Raw genomic sequence first — 21,307 nt, forward strand, 5'->3', positions numbered from 1 at the left:
ATATATTTATATATAATTATATATATATATATATATACTGTCTCTTATACACATCTAGATGTGTATAAAAGACAGTATATATATATATATATATAATAATGTGCACTTTAAGAAACATCATTGGCCATTGAAAATGGTATACCATTGATATTGGTCTACAAATACCTGATGGTTGATGGATTGGTTGATTGATTAATTAGTTGGTCGGTTGATAAATAAATTGATTGATTGATTTATTGATTGCTCGGTTCAAAGCGTCAACTAGGCATGGCCAGCTATAATGTAGCGTCTAGTCGGTAGCTGTTACTGCTTCTGAGTTGATTGTCTCTGCTTGATTGTTACCCGGAATACTTGTGAACAAAAAGATAGCCTTATGGACCGTCTTTGCGATCGTAATTTATATATTTATATATTACGTACATACTATAAACTATACCTACACATAAACTGAAAGGTCCAATGATTAATCTCAGATAAGAAAGTATAATACCTGCACATACTCCAAGTATTGACATGCACGCCATCGTGTTGTGACTCAACATTTCGACATTAAATATATCATCATCAGGAATCCTGATGATGACATAATTGACGATGGTGATTAGATTATGTCATTCCCGCTGATGACATAATTAATTTCGGTACATTATATCCCAAAACGATGGCGTGCATTTCAATACTTGGAGTATGTATTATACTTTCTTATGAAACATAATTGGAGGAAACAAATTAGGCATATGTTTTCGGAACGTCAACAAAAAATCGACTGTTTGAAAGTTTCTATTTTGGCTTTTAATATAAATATTATTATAGTAACAATATCAAAGGGGAAAAAATGCTGCGAAACGTTTAATATTTAAAAAAAATTCCAATCAATAACATTTTAAAATGAAACATCATATGTAATAATAAAACCTATAATGAAACAAGTATACAAGGACTCATTACAGTTTAAACTTCATACAATACCGGGGATGAGTCAAATACCTCCAGAAAAATCTAAAAACAGGCTATAATATAATGGATAACTCTAAAACGTATATTTGCTTAATTTTGGCAAACTAATATTACGATATCACATCACCATTTCGCACGTTCGTATCTAAGAGTGACTGGAAGTTGAATGCTGCGAAACGTTTAATATTTAAAAAAAATTCCAATCAATAACATTTTTAAAATGAAACATCATATGTAATAATAAAACCTATAATGAAACAAGTATACAAGGACTCATTACAGTTTAAACTTCATACAATACCGGGGATGAGTCAAATACCTCCAGAAAAATCTTAAAACAGGCTATAATATAATGGAAAACTCTAAAACGTATATTTGCTTAATTTTGGCAAACTAATATTACGATATCACATCACCATTTCGCACGTTCGTATCTAAGAGTGACTGGAAGTTGAATGCTGCGAAACGTTTAATATTTAAAAAAAATTCCAATCAATAACATTTTTAAAATGAAACATCATATGTAATAATAAAACCTATAATGAAACAAGTATACAAGGACTCATTACAGTTTAAACTTCATACAATACCGTGGATGAGTCAAATACCTCCAGAAAAATCTAAAAACAGGCTATAATATAATGGATAACTCTAAAACGTATATTTGCTTAATTTTGCCAAACTAATATTAAGATATCACATCACCATTTCGAACGTTCGTATCTAAGAGTGACTGGAAGTTGAGGTGTACATTAAAGCTTTTGATTACGCGACGACGGTAGGACTTGCAACATAATGGCGTCACTAAGAAGTTGAGTTGTTGTTGTTGTCGTCTGGATTCTAAGTCGCAACTTGGCCCAAACAATACGTTGTGCGTAAAACGTAGGACGGTCACGGATGAGTAAATCTGTTCTAAAGTCACGTCGTCGCTCATATCGAAAGCTCTAATATTATATATATTATTATAGGGTTAGTCGAAGAATTTCATTCTCCAGAACGGCTTTATTGTTTCGTTGAATGTAAAATCAAAACCAGGCCGACACTCACGAAGACCTTCCATTATCTTCACCACTAGTTTTGCGTCATCTAAGGCTCGATGCAACTGACCTTCCACCGGAAGTTCTGAAAATTATGATGATTATTTTAATAATAGTAAAACAATTATGAAAATAATATTCAAATGAATAATAATTGTATGATACTCAGAATATGAATAAATCACAGCTCACCACTATCATAAAAAGAGCAACTTTATTAAACAAAAACAACGATCTCTCGTGAACTCCCCTCTCACCCCGACCTAACCGGTCGCTAGGCAACTTAGGCCTATAGGGCGGTATACCACTTACTTAAGTGGTAAGTAACATAGTAGCCCTACACCTTCCCCAAGATCTTTAAACTTTATGAATGATCTTCAAACAATAAAACATCATATAATACTCAAAGTTCATTCTATACAAAGTCCTTATATCTCACTGGCGATTGACCAGGGAGTACGCTTCCTAATATACCGTCGTTTACGTACGAGAATCCGACCGCCTTGGGTTCGTATGAGGTATCTTCTGTTCGGACCAATTTCCACCACTTGTCCATAGATGTCAAGTCGTTTAGTGATGTGATTGTAAATGCTGATGTTGTTTCCAGCTTTGATTTCAGCTAACTGCTTTGTGTGTATGTCGAAGTAATCCTTTTCATATATTTTCCCCCTTGCAAGATCTCTGTGTCGTTGATGGTCTTTAAGTATTGAGACTTAAATGAAAGATGATGAGCAGGAAGAGTATCTTGTATCGGCGTACCGAATAACTTCACTGCCGGAGAAAGTAAATCCTTTCTAGATGGGGTGTTTTTGTAGTAAAGCAGTGCTTTAGCGAGTAGGTCGCTATCAGGTGTACGTCTCTCTCGTGAGATCTTCTTCATGGATTTCACTGTTGCTTCCGACTTTCCGTTTGATTGCTGATGATACGGCGAACTGTAATGGATGTTTATTTGCCAGTTTCGTGCAAACTCCTTAAAAAAGACGACGTATAATATTGTGATCCTCCATCACACCAGAAAACGTTGAGTATACACCAGTATTCATGAAGACTTCTCTTAGCTTTGAGATAGTTGCATGGGACGTTGTGTCCTTGCCCATAGCAATGACGGTGGGCCAATCAGTGAGGCAGCACACTAATATTAAGTAGTTTTGTCCGTTGATTTGTGCAAAGTCTGCAGCAATCTCTTGCAATGGCCTGCTTGGCTTCAATTTTTGGATCCATGGTTCCTTTGAGTTCATTGGAAGATGATCTTGACAGAACTGACAATCATTGATGCATGCCTCAATATCGGTGTCAATTCCTGGCCAATAGACAATCATGCGTGCCCGGTCGCGATTTTTTTTCCCGTACGAAACATTTACATGAAACTCCACTCGGGCCGTCTCGACTGAATCGACTCGGGCCGAAAATCTCATATTGCAGAATTCAGGAGGTCAAAAGGTCATCAACAGCTTAACGTACAAAATGCAAAACAACTTCTGAGAGCGTCGCTGTCTGATTTTAAAAAAATATGTTACCATGCTAATACTAATGCGTAGTTTAAAATGACATGTAATGTGAGCTGCACGAGTAATGGAAAGTGTTATTTGAACTTGAGTTAAATACTGTGACAATTTTATTTATTTTTTTTTAGTTAGATCTGGGTTTTGTATATTTACCTAGGCCTACTAACTACTAAAAATATACGCTTTCAGGGGAAAGCACAAAGAGGAAGGAATAGCGCGTTTCTTTATCAAATGAAACAGAGGGTGACAGTTATTTTCAAATTAAGAGAAGAGCTGAGAATAGGCAGATCTAAATACTGGATGCCAAAGACCTGCCAAAATGGCATAAGCCTAGTTATATGGTGTATCTGCAGGTTCTTGATTACAAGGCTAGACCAAGTTAATTAATGCCGAAATGATTATATTTATTATTATTATTAGGCCTATTATTATTATTATTATTATTATTATTATTATTATTATTATTATTATTATTATTATTCATTATTATTATTAATTATTATGTTATTAAAACCTACCTTAGGAACTTAGGCAATGGAGAAATTAGAGAACGTTTAAAAAAACGACGTTTAAGGGGAAATAGCACAAAAGATATTCCCTTGGCTAGTTATTAATTGTAGGCCTAGTAAATAGGTTATTGATTACAAGGCTTAGGCCAAGGTAATAATGCTGAAATGATTATTATTATTATTATTATTGTTATTATTTAACATTAATTACATTACAAGGATAGTTTGGCCAAAGTTCAATAACGCCGGAATGGTATATTTTATTTATTACGGTATTATTTAATAATATTTCTCTTATGCACTCTATTTTTTATTTCATGCTTCAATTTTTCCCCTTTTTTTCAAAATTTCAATCAACGTCATGTGAAGCGTGACTGTTGGTGTCAGCCTTGGACCCTAGCCTAGAGACTTAGGCCTAGTAGGGAGGGCCTATGGTAGGTAGGACTTAACTCATCCTGCTTTAGGCCTGTATTTTATCTTCTTTCTGTCAGCCTTTGGTGTACGTCCTATCTACACTTTATAAAGGGGGTACTAGCTGTTGTTGTTGTAAATATTATACTAACATTTAATAACATACAAGAAGGTCACAGTTAGTTACAGACGTCCCATAAATCCGTAAGATTTCATAGGCCTACCGTAGGTAAACATAGAAAGAGCCATAAAAGTAAAACTCGAGCGTCACGACATTGCGAAGTGTCTGCTCCTGTTCCTCGTATCGAACTCGAGTCGAGTCAATCCGAGGTGGCCCGAGTGAAGTTTCATGCAAATGTTTCGTACGGGAAAAAATCGCTGCCCGGTCTTGAGCGCGACGAATTCCTGGGTGACCATGGTGGAGTTTTTGCAACATAGTTGGCAATGACGTTGGGATGAGTAGTCGACAGTAATACAATTAGGTCATGATCAACAGACAAGTCTGGATGGACGCACCAGTGTTTTTTCAAATGATCTGGGAGGTCTTTCTTCGATTCAGGGAATCCATTGATGATCAAGCGTTTTAATTCTTGTTACTCTTTGTTGTCATTGTTGGAAGATTTCCAAACTTGGAACAACCTTGCTTCGTCATCATCGGGACTGTCGGCGACAGAACGTATAGCGGATATGGTCGGAGCTTCGTCCACATGATCTCCATTTACAATATGTTGCCCGGCCAATTCATGATCTCATCTAGTCTGTGCGTGTTGAGGATGGGTACTAATGGATGATGATCAGTCAATATTTCAAACTTGGGTAGGCCTTTCAGAAATTTATAACACATTTGAGCTGCCCATGCTACTCCAAGCATTTCTAATTCTATGACAGCATAACGTGTTTCAGTGTCACTCAGGTGTCTCGAGCCTGCCTGTACGGTTTTCCATGTGCCATCACTCTGTAACTGCATCAAAACTTATCCAATACCAATTCTACTTCAGTCGTGTAGGTTTGGTTAGATCGAAATATGCCATTGTTAGTGCCTTTGATAGTTCAGATTTAGCACGCTGAAATGCAGCATCATGGTCACTGTTCCACACGAACTCATTCTTTTCGGAAAGAAGTGGACGTAATGTTTTCATGAGTTGTGTGATCTTACCCATGGAAGATCCAAGTTGATTCACCAACCCAGCGAATGACCTTAAGTCAGTTATTTAACTATGAGTGGAGAACTGCCTGATTTTCTCAGTGGTTCGAGGACCAATAGAATATCCTTTTGCTGACAATGTGAATCCAGCGAATTCTACAACAGGTTTGCAAAGCTGAATCTTGTCCAATGACAGTGTGACGCCCTTTTATTGGCATCTGGCAAGGTATTCTCTCACTCCTCGGGCATGCTCAGCTCTGGTTTTGGTAAATATGATCATATCATCTACGATTCTGCGATGGTTTGTAAGTCCTGCAAATGTCTCGTCCATTCGTCTATTGTAGTGGTCAGATATGGACGATATGCCATACGGTGCACGTAGATATTTGTATTTGCCGAATGGCGTAATAAATGTCGTGAGTACTTGACTGGATTCAGCCAGGGGACATTGGTGATAACCATTTACAGCATCGATAACTGTGAAGTATTCTGCTTGTGATCCAGCTATATCGGCGACAGCATCCTGTGCAGTCGTGTGCGGATAGTATTCACGTTGGGCACTCTTGTTAAGTCGAGAGGGGTCAACACACATACGAATCTTGTTCGTGTCTTTCTTCGGTGTGACCACAATAGGTTCACACCAATCAGAGTGTCAGTGGTTTTCTTTATGATACCTTGTGTCTCAAGTAGTGTGAGTTCATTTTTCAGTTTATGTGTGTAAGCAAATGGAATTTTGCGTGGGTGCTAACACAAAACGGCGTAGTGTTGTCGGCTAGTTTGACGATGAACACTTCACCAGACATCGATTGAATTTTACTGTCAAGTGCTGATGGGAACTCTTTGCGCAAGGCCTCGATAGTCAGTCTAGGTGCCGGAACTGGCCTAGCTTGTTTGACTGATCTGGGTACTGGCACTAGTGTGATTTGTTGTTCTACGGAGACAACTGACTCAGGTTAAGTCGACGGAAGGAAGCCCAGTGATCTGGAAGCTGACCAAGAGAGTAGAGGCACGTTGACGTCATCTGAGAAGTATAAGTCAACCTTTTTCAATAGTCTTATCAAGTGATAGATCGTTTATTGATAAAGGTTGTTCAGTGATAGTTGGGTCAAACAATTCCTCCAGGATTTGGTCCCTTATTGCCTTTTTTTCACAATCGGCGTTTCAAAAATTACAGTCACTGACTATGTCTCTGAAGGAGACTAAGAAATCGTCGAAGTCCTCGTCAGGTCCTTGGGTTCTAGCCCTGAATCGTTTACGTTCTACGGATTCATTTATTTGGCCTTGAACATATTGCATGCTCCATGGCTCGAATTATTCTATCCGTTTCTTTTAGGTCAGCTGCTGTCAGTCCAAGGTTCATAACGATTTTCAATGTTTCTATGGACATGCACATTTTTAGCACGTTTACCTGGAAATCTGGCATTTCTTTATCTAGGCGGGTCACTGACTTGTACGCTTCCCACTGCTGCTGCCATACCTTGAAGTCAGATGCCCTGTCAGATGATAAGGCTAGGCGAGGGCCCTCAAATTTACAATTAAATTTCGGTGGCATGCTGTAGTTGCTGAGTGATGGGTCGTGACAAAGTGCGAGCCAGCGAGTCGTGCGAGTCATGTGCAATTCATGCGAGCCATAGGCCTACATTTTTAATTTTGTCTGTAATTATTTTTATTAACACGTACTATTGTATTTATCTATTTATTATTACATAAACAGTTAATTACATTCGTAAATTTCTAGGGGAATATTTTACCGCGGTAGTAATGGTATAATTGAAGCATTGTGATTGGTTGCAGGTGGACGACGACGACGTTGACGGTATCCAGGTTTTTCCTTCGCTAGTGAAGTACATTAATATATATTATATTATACATTTCATTAATTATAATATTTAAAAAAAGGTATGGATGCGGCACAAAAGCGCTTCGCATGTCTTTTGGATCCGTAAAACTGACAATGACAATACTGTATTTAAATAATTATAAATTATGATGTTCACATGATCTTTTCATCGAGTAGCCTAATACTAAAATCAAACCATTTCCTTCAATCAAAAAGTGACTTAAATCAACCCGGCCCGATCATATCCCTAGCTGAGTCTAATATTACGAGTCGCAATGACCCTAGCCAACATCGAAGCCAACAAGAAGAGAGGGAAACCGACGAAGGGGGGGGGGGGGGGTTCGGGGAGGTTCAATTCTGAAAGACGAATCGTACTCACCTGCATGTCATAGTTACCAACCGTCTCGCATCGTGCGGGACGGTCCCGCATTTCAAAGTGATTTTGGATGAAACACGCATTTTGCAGAAACACATGCGTGATCCTAAATTTGTCACGTATTTAACACAAGTCTATGCGTGATAACGACTTATCACAAATTCAGGGGAAAAAACCGAAAGGTCCACTGATTAATCTCAGATAACATAGTATAATACATACTCCAAGTATCGAAATGCACGCCATCGTGTCGGGATTAAATATTTCGACATTAATTATGTCATCATCAGGAATTGAAAATATTCAAATTAGATTAGATTATCATTTATTTAAAATAAATGTTATTAATAAATATGTTATGTTCTTATTAAATATTCAAAATAATTAGTAAGAATAAATATTGTTTTAAGTCCGATTTATTTTTTAAAATCATGTTACAAAATATATTATAAAAATATTCAAATTAGATATCCCCAATTACAAGCCAATAGAAAAATTATTTTTAAAAATGGTTCATGTGGGAATCGATCACACGACCTCCAGATTATCTAGCCAGATGGAAATTACTAAAAATGCTATTAAGATGTGAATTTGCCTCAGGAAATATTACAGGAATGACCCCCTGGTTGGGGTGGGAATCGAACCCACGATCTCCAGGTTATCTAGCCAGATAAAAACCACTACAAATTAAGATGTGAGTTTGCGACGTCAGGAAATATCATAGGAGTGATTATTTGCCCTACCTGACGTTTAATCGTACCGAATTCTCAGTAAGTCCCCAAATACTAGCCATTAATAAAATAAAAAAAAAAATTAAAAAAATGATTCGGTTGGAATCGAAACCACGACCTCCTGGTTATCTAGCGAAATGAAAACCACAACAAATGCTATTAAGGTATGAGTTTGCTTAGGGAAATGAAATGTTCTTATTAAATATTCAAAATAATTATTATGAATGGATATTGTTTTAAGTCCGATTTATTTTTGAAAATTATGTTAAAAAAAAGGTTATAAAAATATTAAAATTAGATTTCCCCAAAGCCAATAGAAAATCTTTTTTTAAATGGTTCGTGTGGGAATCGAACACACGACCTCCAGATTATCTAGCCAGATGGAAGTTACTACAAATGCTATTAAGATGTGAGTTTGCCTCAGGCATAGGAGTGATTATTTACCCGACCTGATGTGTTAACGTACCGAATACTATTCTAGCCAATAACCATCATTCCTGATGATGACATAATTAATGTCAAAATATTGAATCCCGACACGATGGAGTGCATTTCGATACTTGGAGTATGTATTATACTATCTTATCAGGGGAAAATGTATTTAAAGGTAGAAGAAATCGGTTGTATTAAAACTATAAAAACGGGGATGCAGTAACTTGAGTCATGAGAGAGTACAGTATTTCCTTGAAGGCCCTACTTATTTCACTAACGAGTTACTAAAAATTGATCAGTAATGAAATGTTTGTGTAGGTCTACATAGTTCGGGTACGTGCTCAATAGGCCTACATTGAAACTCAAATTGGCTTTATTAATAATATTTTTGCTTATGTACCTGAATTATCAACAAACACTCTCTGAAATAGTTTTAAAACAGCTTAAAAATGCTAAGATCGTCGGAGCGGCGGCGTAGTGGGGGGGGGGGAGGTGGTTCCCCTGCCGCTTGGATCCCACACCCGCAGCCAACTGGTATAGTCACTCACGCATTACAAATCTCTCAGGTTGGTAACTATGGCATGTTAAATCACGTTCGATAACAATTGATGTTATTATTCTTAGACATGTCATGATAGATTAATAAATAAATAGGGGCCTAATAAATGAATAGAATACTAAAATATATGGGTTATTCTATACTTTTGAGGATTATCATAACCACAACCGGCCACCAGGAGGGGTGGGAGGTTGTTCCCCTGCCGCTTGAATAGAATACTAAAATAGTATGGGTTATTCTATACTTTTGTGGATTACCATAACCACAACCGGCCACCAGGCGGGGTGGGGGAGGGGGTGGTTCCCTTGCCGCTTGGATCCCCCCCAGCCAACTGGTATAGTCACTCACGCATTTCAAATCTTTCAGGTTGGTAACTATGGCATGTTAAATCACGTTCGATAACAATTTATGTTATTGTTCTTAGACATATCATGATAGATTAATAAATAAATAAATAGGGGACTAAATATATGAATAAAATACTAAAATAGTATGGGTTATTCTATATTTTGTGGATTACCATAACCACAACCGGCCACCAGGAGGGTGGACAAGGGAAAGATCCCCGGGGCCGAAGCTTACCAGGGGCCTATATAAATTGCAGATAGCATTTTTTCCCATATTTAAAAAAAAAATATTAATTACTATCATGGGCCCTCAATAATGGCATGGGTCCCCTAATAATGGGCCCCACCAGATTGACAAGGCCCCCCTCAAAAAAATGTTTGCACCTCGGCGCAATCTTTCTCACGCGTCGCGCTCCTAACTGAGGGCCCACTCCCACCCTTGCCCTGTTACAGTTTCCTCTGTTGTCGGCCCTGACCACAGAACTACTGTACAGACTCCCTACAAATTTGCCACACATAGCTCCATCCTCCTCTCCCATCATTTCACCACACCCTGGATGCATTAATTGTTATAATTTGATTGCTAATCATACCTTTGTTTTTATATTATTTGGCATTTACAGTCAGATAATTAAGAAAAAATTATATAACAGTAATACAATAATTATAATATACCCAGCACCCAGGGGCATAATTATTGTTCAGGTGGTTTTTGAGGAGCCAGTATTTAATTCCACTAGGGTAAAACATTGATGATTAATTCAATGTTGAAAATGATGTTGCTTTCATTTCATCCGTCCATAATTACTAGAGACAGTTCGAAGAAAATGTAAACGCCCTAAGCGTTTACTCCTAATGGCCTTTATTTTTTTAGGGGGGGGGGGTTATTCAAGGGGCGTTTGTTCAAAGCAGGGCATTTATTTGAAGAAATATTTGAAATTATTAATTGTTATTTAAAACATGATAGATCACAGACAGGATGTTAGCCCATAAATTAATTATCATTAGTCTTTTATGCATTTTAAATTATGCCCTTAAATCTTTTAATTGTGTTTGGTTTCATGTTTTTTAGTTGTCTTTGCTAGTTATGTTTATTTTTGTGAAAAAGAAATAAGGTCCTCCCTCCATGCATGGGGCGAATGGGCAGTGTGAGTGAAATACTACATAGCCTATTACATAGTCGTAGTCAAAAAATATGTTAAAAGTAATTATCATTATTGTAATTGTTTTATAAATTGCACAAGTGTTTTTAGCGAAGACTTTTGTGTGCCTCGCATGACTCGCACAGTTGGTACACGTCCCGCAAGAATTACATTCATGGCTCGCATGAATTGCATGCCTCGGTAGATGACTCGCTGACTCGCTGGCTCGCACTTTGGCAACCCTCCTGATAATGATGGTGATAATACAAAAATTAATACCTCCTGATTATAATAATATTAATAATGATGATGATAATGAGCTACTTGAAACCACTTATATGTTTAAATTGGATAGTTAGATAGCCTACAAGAACTGTCTTTCCAAAAGAGAGAAGCATAACCACATCAAATCGACCGGTCAAACAATTTTGTGTCAAAGAGGGTTAAGTTCTGTCCAGATTATCAAATTGTTTTGACAAAAAACTGTTGTATGGCCATGGTCATGATGTGCCTATACATGGTATTGATGTGATGTCATGACCATATTTAGACATTGTCACATGTTTTTGTCAAATAAAATTTGATAGTCTGGACAGAAAGAGTTCTATTAGATAAATAAACCTTTAAAAAGTAGACAGAAAAAGAAAGTAACTGTTTGTTCATACTTAGCTTTTCCATCATTTCAGTGATGCTGTTCGACCTCCCATCACTCTTCCGCATATGTGGTAGAACGGAGGTGAAGTGCTTTTTTATGTTGCCGAAGTTTTTCGCCCATTTTGGAAACTCTATCTTGGAGAGTTTGCACTGATTTCGTATGTACTGGTTACAGTCGAAGATACTAGAAAAATAAAAATAAAACATGGTAACTTCATTCGAGTCGATTATACTTCTAATGATATCTAGTAATTGTGTATAATTAACTGGCTACTTAAATAGTTAAAGACGCCACTGAATTATTTACTTTATTAAGTGGCACAAGATATCTTACAGGCCTTGTCTGTTTTATATTATATAGCTATTAATTCTATTATTAAAAGCTTTAACAGGTGCTTTATAAATGTCATCTTCGACATCAACTTTGTAATCATGGACACCATAATCCAATCACCATAGTACAACCAACAACATCGTCACATAGTTTGCACAAAGTTTTATTTTTATATATTTATTTTATTCCCTTAGGCCCACAACCAAAGATTATCAATAGCGAATTATTGGCTTCCTTTTTTGACATTGGCCAATCACTTCATAAGACAACCATATACACATGATGATGCTCTACAATACATGATTGAAACTCCATAACGATGCTTATGGAGTGATTTGTTTTGAAAAAAATATCCTGGAATCTAACAGGATTCGAACCCAGAACCTTGGGATTGGAGGGCAACTTAACCACCAAGCTATTCAACTCCACTTTAGTCATCGTCCTTGCTACTGTGACAAATCAATATTGAATTTAGAGAACAAAATACCCGTCAGTAATGAAAGTAAAGTTTTGACTTCCTGGCTGAAGATTTAATCCGTTTTCTTTCATCCATTTCACCATCCGTCCGTACACATCTTTGAATGGATCTGCTCTGTCAACATCTCTCTGTTTACATGATAAAACAATATTTTTATAAATAGCTATGAAGATATGAAGTAGTTATAACAAACTTTCTATAGCTCATAGCAGTAACAATATGAACAGGCCATTTATACTTATACAGTTATATGGAAGCAGAGAAGGGAATAGTAAAAAGAGAGGTTTGAAAAAAAGGGATTTTGGAAGAAAAGAATCCGGGAAGAAAGAAGAGACGTTTGAGTAGGAATGAGAGAAAAAAAATGAACTATGGAAAAGGGGAATGTGGAATTAAGAAACTGTGGGGAAAAAAGAAGTGAATAGAGTGCATTTGGTACCCGGCTCAATCTATATGCTGCTCTTCCAGTGTATGAGACAGAGGACTGAAATTCAAGTACCGGTATATAATATAAGAGAGGGCACCCGTGTCTTTCGATTATTTCGAAATAGACATTAGAGAGGTATAGCAAGCTTACGAAAAAAAATAATCAATACTGTTACCATATAGGTTGTTTTAATGATAAACCTACATGATTACCTGCGTTATTTTTGTAAGATCAAGACAGTATCGCGTCAATATTCCATTTACATTTGGACAAACATACTCTTGAAATTCACTGATCTAAAAATATATAAATCCATAAATCATAATGGTTACATATTACTGAGATACAAATATATTACTTGTTTGTATATAAATGTTATATATTAAAATCCCCCAAAAATTAATTGAATAAAAACTGTTTTCCTTTTTTCCTTCAGACATTGTAATTTTTGATTAGTGCTAAAAAAAAAACCCACTAATAAACTATTTAGTACAAAAGCTTAGTATTATTATTATTATTATTATTATTATTATTATTATTATTATTATTATTATTATTATATAATTACATTTTACTTAATATTTACTGCACTGGCTGTTAAACATGGGTTATGTAATTTGTTTAGACTACATTCAGATAAAAATTTGTCTCTTCAGCGTGATTAAAGCACTTCTGAGATCTTAACCTTTACAAAGAATCGTAACCATGATGATAAGGTTGATAATGATGATGATAATGGTGATGATGATGATATTGATGATATTATTGCATTACAAAAATATGTATGCACAAAGCAAACTATATTTTGAATTTGAGAAAATAAGACATTTTACAAAATCACGTAACTCCTGCTAATCCATACTTCCATCAATAGAAAAAAGAAAGCATGTTATTAATTAATTTACAGAATTTATATACTATATTGTTTAATTGTTAATTTAACTACGGTACCGTACTACAGTACTTGTACAATTAATACAACTACTATAAGTTTAACATTAGCATTTTGCATGATAACAATTTACTTCTTTGAGTTGCTTATCCAGCAAAACGGCACCAATTTCGATGATTTCTGGTTCCCAGTCCTGTTGTCGAGGGTAGACACATGTCGCCTCCAGGTCACACACAAGGTAATATTTCGAGTTACCTCTGCTAGCCATCTGAAAAGACAAATAAAACTGAATAAGAAAATTTTTTTTTTATAAGAGCGCATGTGTATAGGATGTCCAGAGACAAAATTCGGATGTACCAAAGCCCCCCCCCCCGCCTCACCCTCCAAAAAAAAAGACTTTTTTCATGTCAATTAAATGCGTCTATAGCTGCATTTACATTGGATCACTACCAAAATTTGCCAAACGCCTCTCAATTCTTACATACAGTAATTCGATTTCTCCAAATTCGAATTTATTGCGAATGTACCGTACCTTAATTGAGTACAAGGCGTACTTTGGTCCCTTTTGGTTTAGATCATTATCAAATTTCAAATTCTTCTATTGTTGTGGTTCATGAGACACCTTTTCTTGGTATAACCCTCTCTTCAGATTTATCATTTCTTTAACGTTTTAACCTGCACCAGGGCTTTTCGACTTCTCGGAATTATGCTGTTCAAAACCATATTGTTTTTCTTAATCTGTATAAAGCTATTGTTTCACCAATTATATAATACTGTTGTTCCGTTTGATTTCCTCACCAGCTTTATCTTATCAATAATATTGAACAAAAAAAAAAAAAAAAAGCTGTTACAAGAATTGCATTTGTACGTAGTTGTTGGAAATTTTATGACCGCGATTATTTAATCGAAGAAATGTTAGCCGTGTTGTACTTGCTGCTAAATATTTCTCCTCCAATTGCCGTACAAGGGTGGCTTATCCTTTACTTTTTTTAGTAAATCCCAAAGATCAATCTAAATGAAGGAGTGTCCCAGCTAGAACTAATACTTTTCAAAAATTGGTTTTAATTGTGGCAGCTAGATTGTGGAACACTCTTCCTCCAAGTGCTCGTACTGATTTTACGTATTTTTCTGTTAAACGATTTTGCTACCTTATCCTTTATTGAAAACTGGGAGCCTTCTCTGCTAATTTTGTTTTTAATTCATGCTTTTTGTATTGTTTTTAATTATTTTTCATGTATGTATTTTTAGATTGTTATCATTTGAGGGGATTACCATTTGGGTTGGGCCTTGTCTAGGTCTTGTTCTAACTAGCTATCTAGACACTCTCCCAGCAATTTCATTCATTGTGATATTCATCTTTGTGTCGAATTGGTAATAAATAAATAAGTAAATGTGACAGGGGCAATCAGTTGTTTGTCGGTAAACCCTGAATGGAGATATAGGCATATACAAAAACACGATAAAAATGGAAAGAAATCGATATCCATTTTATTGAATAAACGTCCTTAAGTATCAGTCTATGTTTGTATTTTTCAGCATTCCTCCAAGAAATGACATTTTATGAGGCCATCTTTATTTAGAATTATCAACTCGGTCCGTTTTAACCGTAAAACTCATTTATTCAACGCCGTGCAGGTCGCCATATTATGTAAAAGGAAGTGGCGCATGTTTACTATCATTGTGAAGCATTGTTAAACTCCCATTCTATTGGACAATAGCTCCTTATTATGCCAATTACAATGCGTTTTTTAGTTGTAAGCAAACCTGAAAGGTCCATGACGACTGCGGTGTGCTCTCTGTGTGGCATAAACAAACCTAGCATCATTACTGTACTAAAAAAATGGTGGCCGCATCGAAAACTGTGAAGGTTTTCTCGACACTGACTTCGATCATTTGCACGATGAATTGGAAAATGAAGAAAAGGTTTAGATGTTGTTTCAGCAAGAAACTAGGCCAGGCTAGACTTACTAGCTAGGGCGGTGGCTACTACTAGCTAGGCTTCAGGCCTAGGCTAGGCCAACCCTCGGTGTGTATTTTATATTTTAAAAGAAATTACTGCTTTTTTTTCAAAGTACTATTGCAATAGATAATTGTACGGGCATAATGAACCACTTTAACATTCCTCCTCTCGATTACATTTCCTCTTGTTATTAGAAAGGGCGGTGTGATGTTTGCTATTAAAAACTATATTCTAAAATATTCTAAAATACAATATTCTTGTCAAATTTTAGACTATAATTAATTAAAGAAGACAATGTTGCAGAATATTAGAAAAATATACAGTTCATTTTTTGTCCAAAATTGCATTACTATGGCACAATCATAACTTCTCATTTGCTAGGGTATTATTTAGCCCGTTCGCAAAACAACTGGTTCTACCTAAATAATCAATTTCGGTGACAAATAAAATGCTGATAGACTTCTCTACTGGTGTAGCACCAGTCATCATCAATCATCTGATCAGAATCCTTTCAATCAGATTTGGTGACGTCATCATGACTATCATGACTCTTTGTCACCGAAACTGATACTTATCAGATTATTTAAAAGAAGCGATCGCTAAACTTTACATGCTAGTTTTGTCGATAACTTCTTCCAGTAACTTTCTCACGTACATACTCCTTCAATTCGTAACTAAAAGTCGGTTTTTTATAAAGTGTTTGTTATTATGAAGATAAGACTCTGTTTTTCATATTTTAACATTATGAAAAAATCGACAAACGATTGATTCTGTCTGTTCCTGCCACAAATAAATAAACCGGATTTACTTTCGAAACTTACAAGTTAGACGATAGCTAAGTATTTACAGCAACCTGGGGCAATAGACACAAACAATATTCACTGTCTGTTTATGATGAATGTAAAATACCATTTAGGATATAAGAATAAATAAGAGACTAACCATTATTAATATTATTTTATATATTATTTATATTAGTTTCATATTTGCTTTACAATTCCGGTTAAAACTATTATACCGGACTCAAACTAGGATCACAAGTTTCAAATGTCGATATAATATATGGATGTCACATTATGTAAATGATATTTTGCGTAAGATTGTTTTTTTTTCTTTTGCTGCGTTGCGGTGGCAGATCCAAGAATTCACATATGGAAACGTTTTTGCCACTTTTTATCCTTTGCTAGTCCAGCTATCACGAAAGCAGCGAACTGAGATCAAATCAACCCCGCTGTACAAGTAGGTTGGATCGACCAATTAAAAACACTGGTTTGTTTCATTTTCGTTATGGGGTTAAAATATTAACAAAATTCAATTTTCACAGTCAATAATCTTTTGTTAAAACTTGTATTTGAACACATAATTAACAGTACACATAGTATAGTGTAAAGTGAACAAATGTTGAGATCTCTCTTCCCTTAGTCCACGCTTTCGTGTTGGCGGGATTGGCTTAGCCCTACGCTACACCCCTACGGAAATTTTCAAACGGTCCAGACTTACCCTAGTAGCCACACCAGGTTTTGTATGCACTTTGAGGTCCAGAGAATTTTACGTCAGAAATTGGTTTAGGGTGGTCCAAGAATCATTTTTGGCTTGGTAACACATTTTCAAAATGTGGCGAAAGGTCAAAAGGTCAGGGTCAAAGGTCATAGCTATAGGGTCGTCGTATCTCCGCAACCACTGGTGGTAGAGAGTTAATTTTGGTGCCTATTTGTTCAGAACAGTCATGTTTCTATTTGCTCTAATGAAACATTTTGTTAAATAATGAACAGGAAATGCTGTTATGCTATCAGCTCAGTCACATCCATGACTTAAGACTTAATAAGACATTCTTCCTTGGCAACCTTTCCCTAACGGATAAGCTCTCCACGACCGGAGAAAGGAGATGGGTTAGATGTTGTTGTACTCCTGGTGCTACTTCTAGTGTAAGGGAACACTAAAATAAACAACTAGCGTAGCCTAAATTTAACGCTGTAGTTCCAAATGTGGATAAGCATAGGCCTACAATGACATTAAAAAAAAGCTTCTGCTCGTTATCAAACCGATTTGTCTAAATAAATACGTATAAGCATATAATATATAGATTACCTTGTAACGGACAATTAAGTACGTGCTACCGTGTTGTATGGAAAGTACTGACTGACTTCCTTCAATATGAAATTTGGAAATTCCCAGAGATCGTTCAATAGCATTCAACCGATTAACATAAATAAATGTGTTGACATAAATAACAGTGAACATAAAAGAAATGCTGCATAAATAAACAAAACATTGAGTTGTGGCGCCATTCACAAACACAATTACATGTCATCTTGAATGGCTTGGCTTAAGAATATTCAAGATTTGATATTTAATGTAAGTGTGTTTATATTTAAAAAATTTGTTCAGATAAACAGACAAAAAAAAAAAAATATATAGGCCTACACAAAAAAAATTTGATGTTAAGTAAAACAATTTTCCAATACGCCTATAAAATAATATTGTAACTAGGCCCTATTTTAATTCTCAACAGTGCACAAATAATCACATTATTTTTAAATCACTAATTGATTTGGTTGCAATTTCTCGACTATGCGTTACAGCTGTACTAGTATAATTTAGATTTGTGAATGTCACTTGACGGCGAAGCCTAATCTATTCGTATAAATGTTTTTTGAAAATCCATATTATGATTCATCGCTCCGCTCTGCTAATTATGCAAGCAATAATTGTGACTATTATTCACGACTGCTGGAACAATAACGTCTATTACAATGTATAAAGTAGCGTGCTTCCTTTGAAGTGTGATTTTGGAAAATCCTGATATAAGTAATCAATATTGAGAAATTGCTTTATGATTATGTTATGATGTTCAAATGCTTTGTATTCCTTTGTGTGATACGTTGAACCGTTGGCAACGGAGCTGTGTGTACGGCGCAAATATGAATAAAGGAATACTTCTTGTTGTACCGGTATAACTTGTGTAGCCTGGTCATTTTGGTGACGATGAATGTAACAATGATGATGATAATGCCGATGATAATAATAATGACGATGTTGATAATAATGGTAATAATAATAATAATAATAATAATAATAATAATAATAATAATAATAATAATAATAATAATAATAATGGTAATAGCCTAATAATAATAATAATAATATTAATAATAATAATAATAATAATAATAATAATAAATTATTATTATGATTATTAGTATTATTATTATTATTATTATTATTATTATCTCGTGCGTGTTAAAAAGGAAGTATACTAACGCAGGAACCAGGAGGGTCAACTATCCCATCATCGGTATTCAAGCAATCAAACTATGTAGGCCTGTGTATTCACGAAAGAACTGTACATACAAGCACGTTAAAAAAACTCATTCAAGTCATTGTTTTGAGGCTCGTGAGAAATTAATAATAAAAAGAATATTGCAGGTAAATACCAGAGCAGCCACTCCATGCCGTGTAGTGGGGTCACGGCCCTGCTTCTACCAATTCTTTTACCACTATACGGTACACGAGAATCTTATTGTCGAGTTTTAATCGGCATGGTTCTACAGAGAATGATCTAGAGAATAGACTCGGCAAAAAGTCGAATCCATAGAGTGCACACCTCCGCCCTGTGCCTGGATACCAAATAATACGCATGTCGTTTAAATTGACTATTCCATTAATGCTTGAGGGTAAGCTCAGGAGGATTCCGAATTTCCATGACCTTGACCTTGTCCTACGACCTTATTTTCCCAAAAGTTAACCACCTCTTACTGATTGTTTTGTACCATTCCACTAAATTTCATGATGATCTATTTCAAAGTTTTTGCGTAATCTTGCTAACAGACAGACAGTTTGACAGATAGATAGGGGTTAATACATAACTTTGGCTTAGGTACTAAATCAAGTAAGAACATGTTGAGCCGTGAGTTGGAGCACGATATTCTGAATACACTATTGAAAATGATTCATAGTTTTAATTAACGCCTTTTAGTAAAATACTATGTTCCATGCGTCTTGTAATATACTGTTAGCGTTGTTAGTGGTTAATATTTCAGTGACTGAAATCTTTGTTTTTTTTTTAGAGGATTAGCTCTAGGAATACCCGGCTAATTGCTTCATAGATTTTCATTGCATGGGCGGCCGCTGGGACCAATTAATAATAATATTATTATTAGCTCCAGTGAGAAGCTCTAAAAACACAGAGCTAATTGAGTATTAGATTTTTTTTGTTTGGGCTGCCGTTTGGCCAGTTATTTTTTATTAATATTTGCTAAGATGAGAAGCTCTAGAAACACTCGGCCGATGGATTAATATATCTTTTTATCTCCAATGAGGAGTTATAGGAATTGAAACGGCTGACTGATTATTTTTTTTTCGCTGATTGATTAATGAATTTTTTTTGTATGTGCTACCGTTAGGGCCAATACAAACTACTGCCTTTATTTTACCGCCCTCCTCGGAGCTTTGAATGTTACGAGACCTTGTTTTCTTTTTACGTTCTCGTGGACAAACGTCATTGCAGTATCTTGATATGCATTACATGGAAGGATATTTTGCTGCTACACTATGCAACAAATAATTCAGTTGATGGATTTTGTCTGTGATTTTACACAATATTATTTAATTTCAATTTTGTGTTTAATTGCAAATAGAGACCATGATAATAGGCCTATATTAGATTTGAATAATTACAGGCGTAGGTAGCAATCAATAATTGTTTACCAAGAGAGGCCGCTATGTACCTCTAACAAGGTTCAAATTCCGAAGTTCTTATGTCCGGAGAAAAACATTTTTTTTAGTGTAAATTTCTAGTATTATGGTCTAACTCAAGATTAGCAAGAATCTTAAGAGTAGCCTACATCCTTGTTGGGCCCTATTTGAACTTCTTGGTATGGTGATTGTAGTTTTTGCTTGGCAACCTTGGCTATCCCAACATTAACATACATTTGTTCATGAAGATTGTGCAATCACAATTTTGAGTTTATTTACGTGCATTAATGGTAAAATCATAATCAGGTGATTAGAGGATTGCTCTCTTAATACGCTTCATTTTGCTTCACAGGGGTTTAAAGCTGGTTTTCCACTAGGCGAATTTATTCATGTGAATCCAAAGCGTCGGCTTATGCTCATGCGCATTCACATTCCTGTCGGAGTTTTTGCGAAGCGAAAAAAATGCGCAACCAATCAAAGCTCAGAAAGCGAGCCGACGTTTTGATTCGCGCGAATAAATTCGCCTAGTGGAAAACCAGCTTAAGGCCGGACGCAAAATTTTTTTCCTGGACGTTTGAGGCAGTGGAGATTGGTGGCGCTATAGATTCAAAATATCACCTTCCTGATTCGGCAGTCGATCATGAATATTTATTGTACTTTTTTGTTTATTGCCAGAGCAGTTTCTATACACTAAGTGCTGATGACATGTGATGCGATAGCGACATGGCGAGATGAAGAGTGTTGAACACCACAGACTTAACTCTCCTTTTATTATAATTCTGAAATACACAGGCCAATTTTTGAAATGAATAATGATTAGGCTATAATTACAAAACAAAAATACTGTCTCAGTCACACATACCAAAATATAAATACTTAC

The 21,307-nt window shown here is 35.7% G+C and overlaps 1 protein-coding gene across 1 annotated transcript; it reads right to left on the bottom strand.

Moving 5' to 3' along the window:
- Positions 1-383: 383 nt before the first annotated feature.
- Positions 384-17,914, bottom strand: LOC117109334 (3'-5' exoribonuclease 1-like). The gene is made up of 6 exons (XM_033251625.1): positions 17,821-17,914; positions 13,906-14,040; positions 13,093-13,176; positions 12,466-12,584; positions 11,656-11,828; positions 384-2,079 (listed from the first exon to the last, which is right to left on the bottom strand). The coding sequence occupies exons 2-6, from the start codon at positions 14,038-14,040 to the stop codon at positions 1,928-1,930; spliced, it is 663 nt and encodes a 220-aa protein (XP_033107516.1). The 5' UTR covers positions 17,821-17,914; the 3' UTR covers positions 384-1,927.
- Between the last annotated feature and the right edge of the window lie 3,393 nt (positions 17,915-21,307).

This window comes from Anneissia japonica, unplaced genomic scaffold (genome assembly GCF_011630105.1).
Source record: "Anneissia japonica isolate Jap-2015-1 unplaced genomic scaffold, ASM1163010v1 scaffold26_len2425191_cov177, whole genome shotgun sequence".
NCBI classification, from domain to species: domain Eukaryota; kingdom Metazoa; phylum Echinodermata; class Crinoidea; order Comatulida; family Comatulidae; genus Anneissia; species Anneissia japonica.

What these genes read in the sequence shown, in the direction of transcription:
- LOC117109334 (XM_033251625.1), bottom strand. Translation starts at nt 14,040, where the DNA reads ATGGCTAGCAGAGGTAACTCGAAATATTACCTTGTGTGTGACCTGGAG. An exon ending in ATCTTACAAAAATAACGCAG is followed by an intron (nt 12,585 to 13,092) that starts GTAATCATGTAG and finishes TCATGTAAACAG; the next exon opens with AGAGATGTTGACAGAGCAGA. An exon ending in TGAAATGATGGAAAAGCTAA is followed by an intron (nt 2,080 to 11,655) that starts GTATGAACAAAC and finishes CATAATTTTCAG; the next exon opens with AACTTCCGGTGGAAGGTCAG.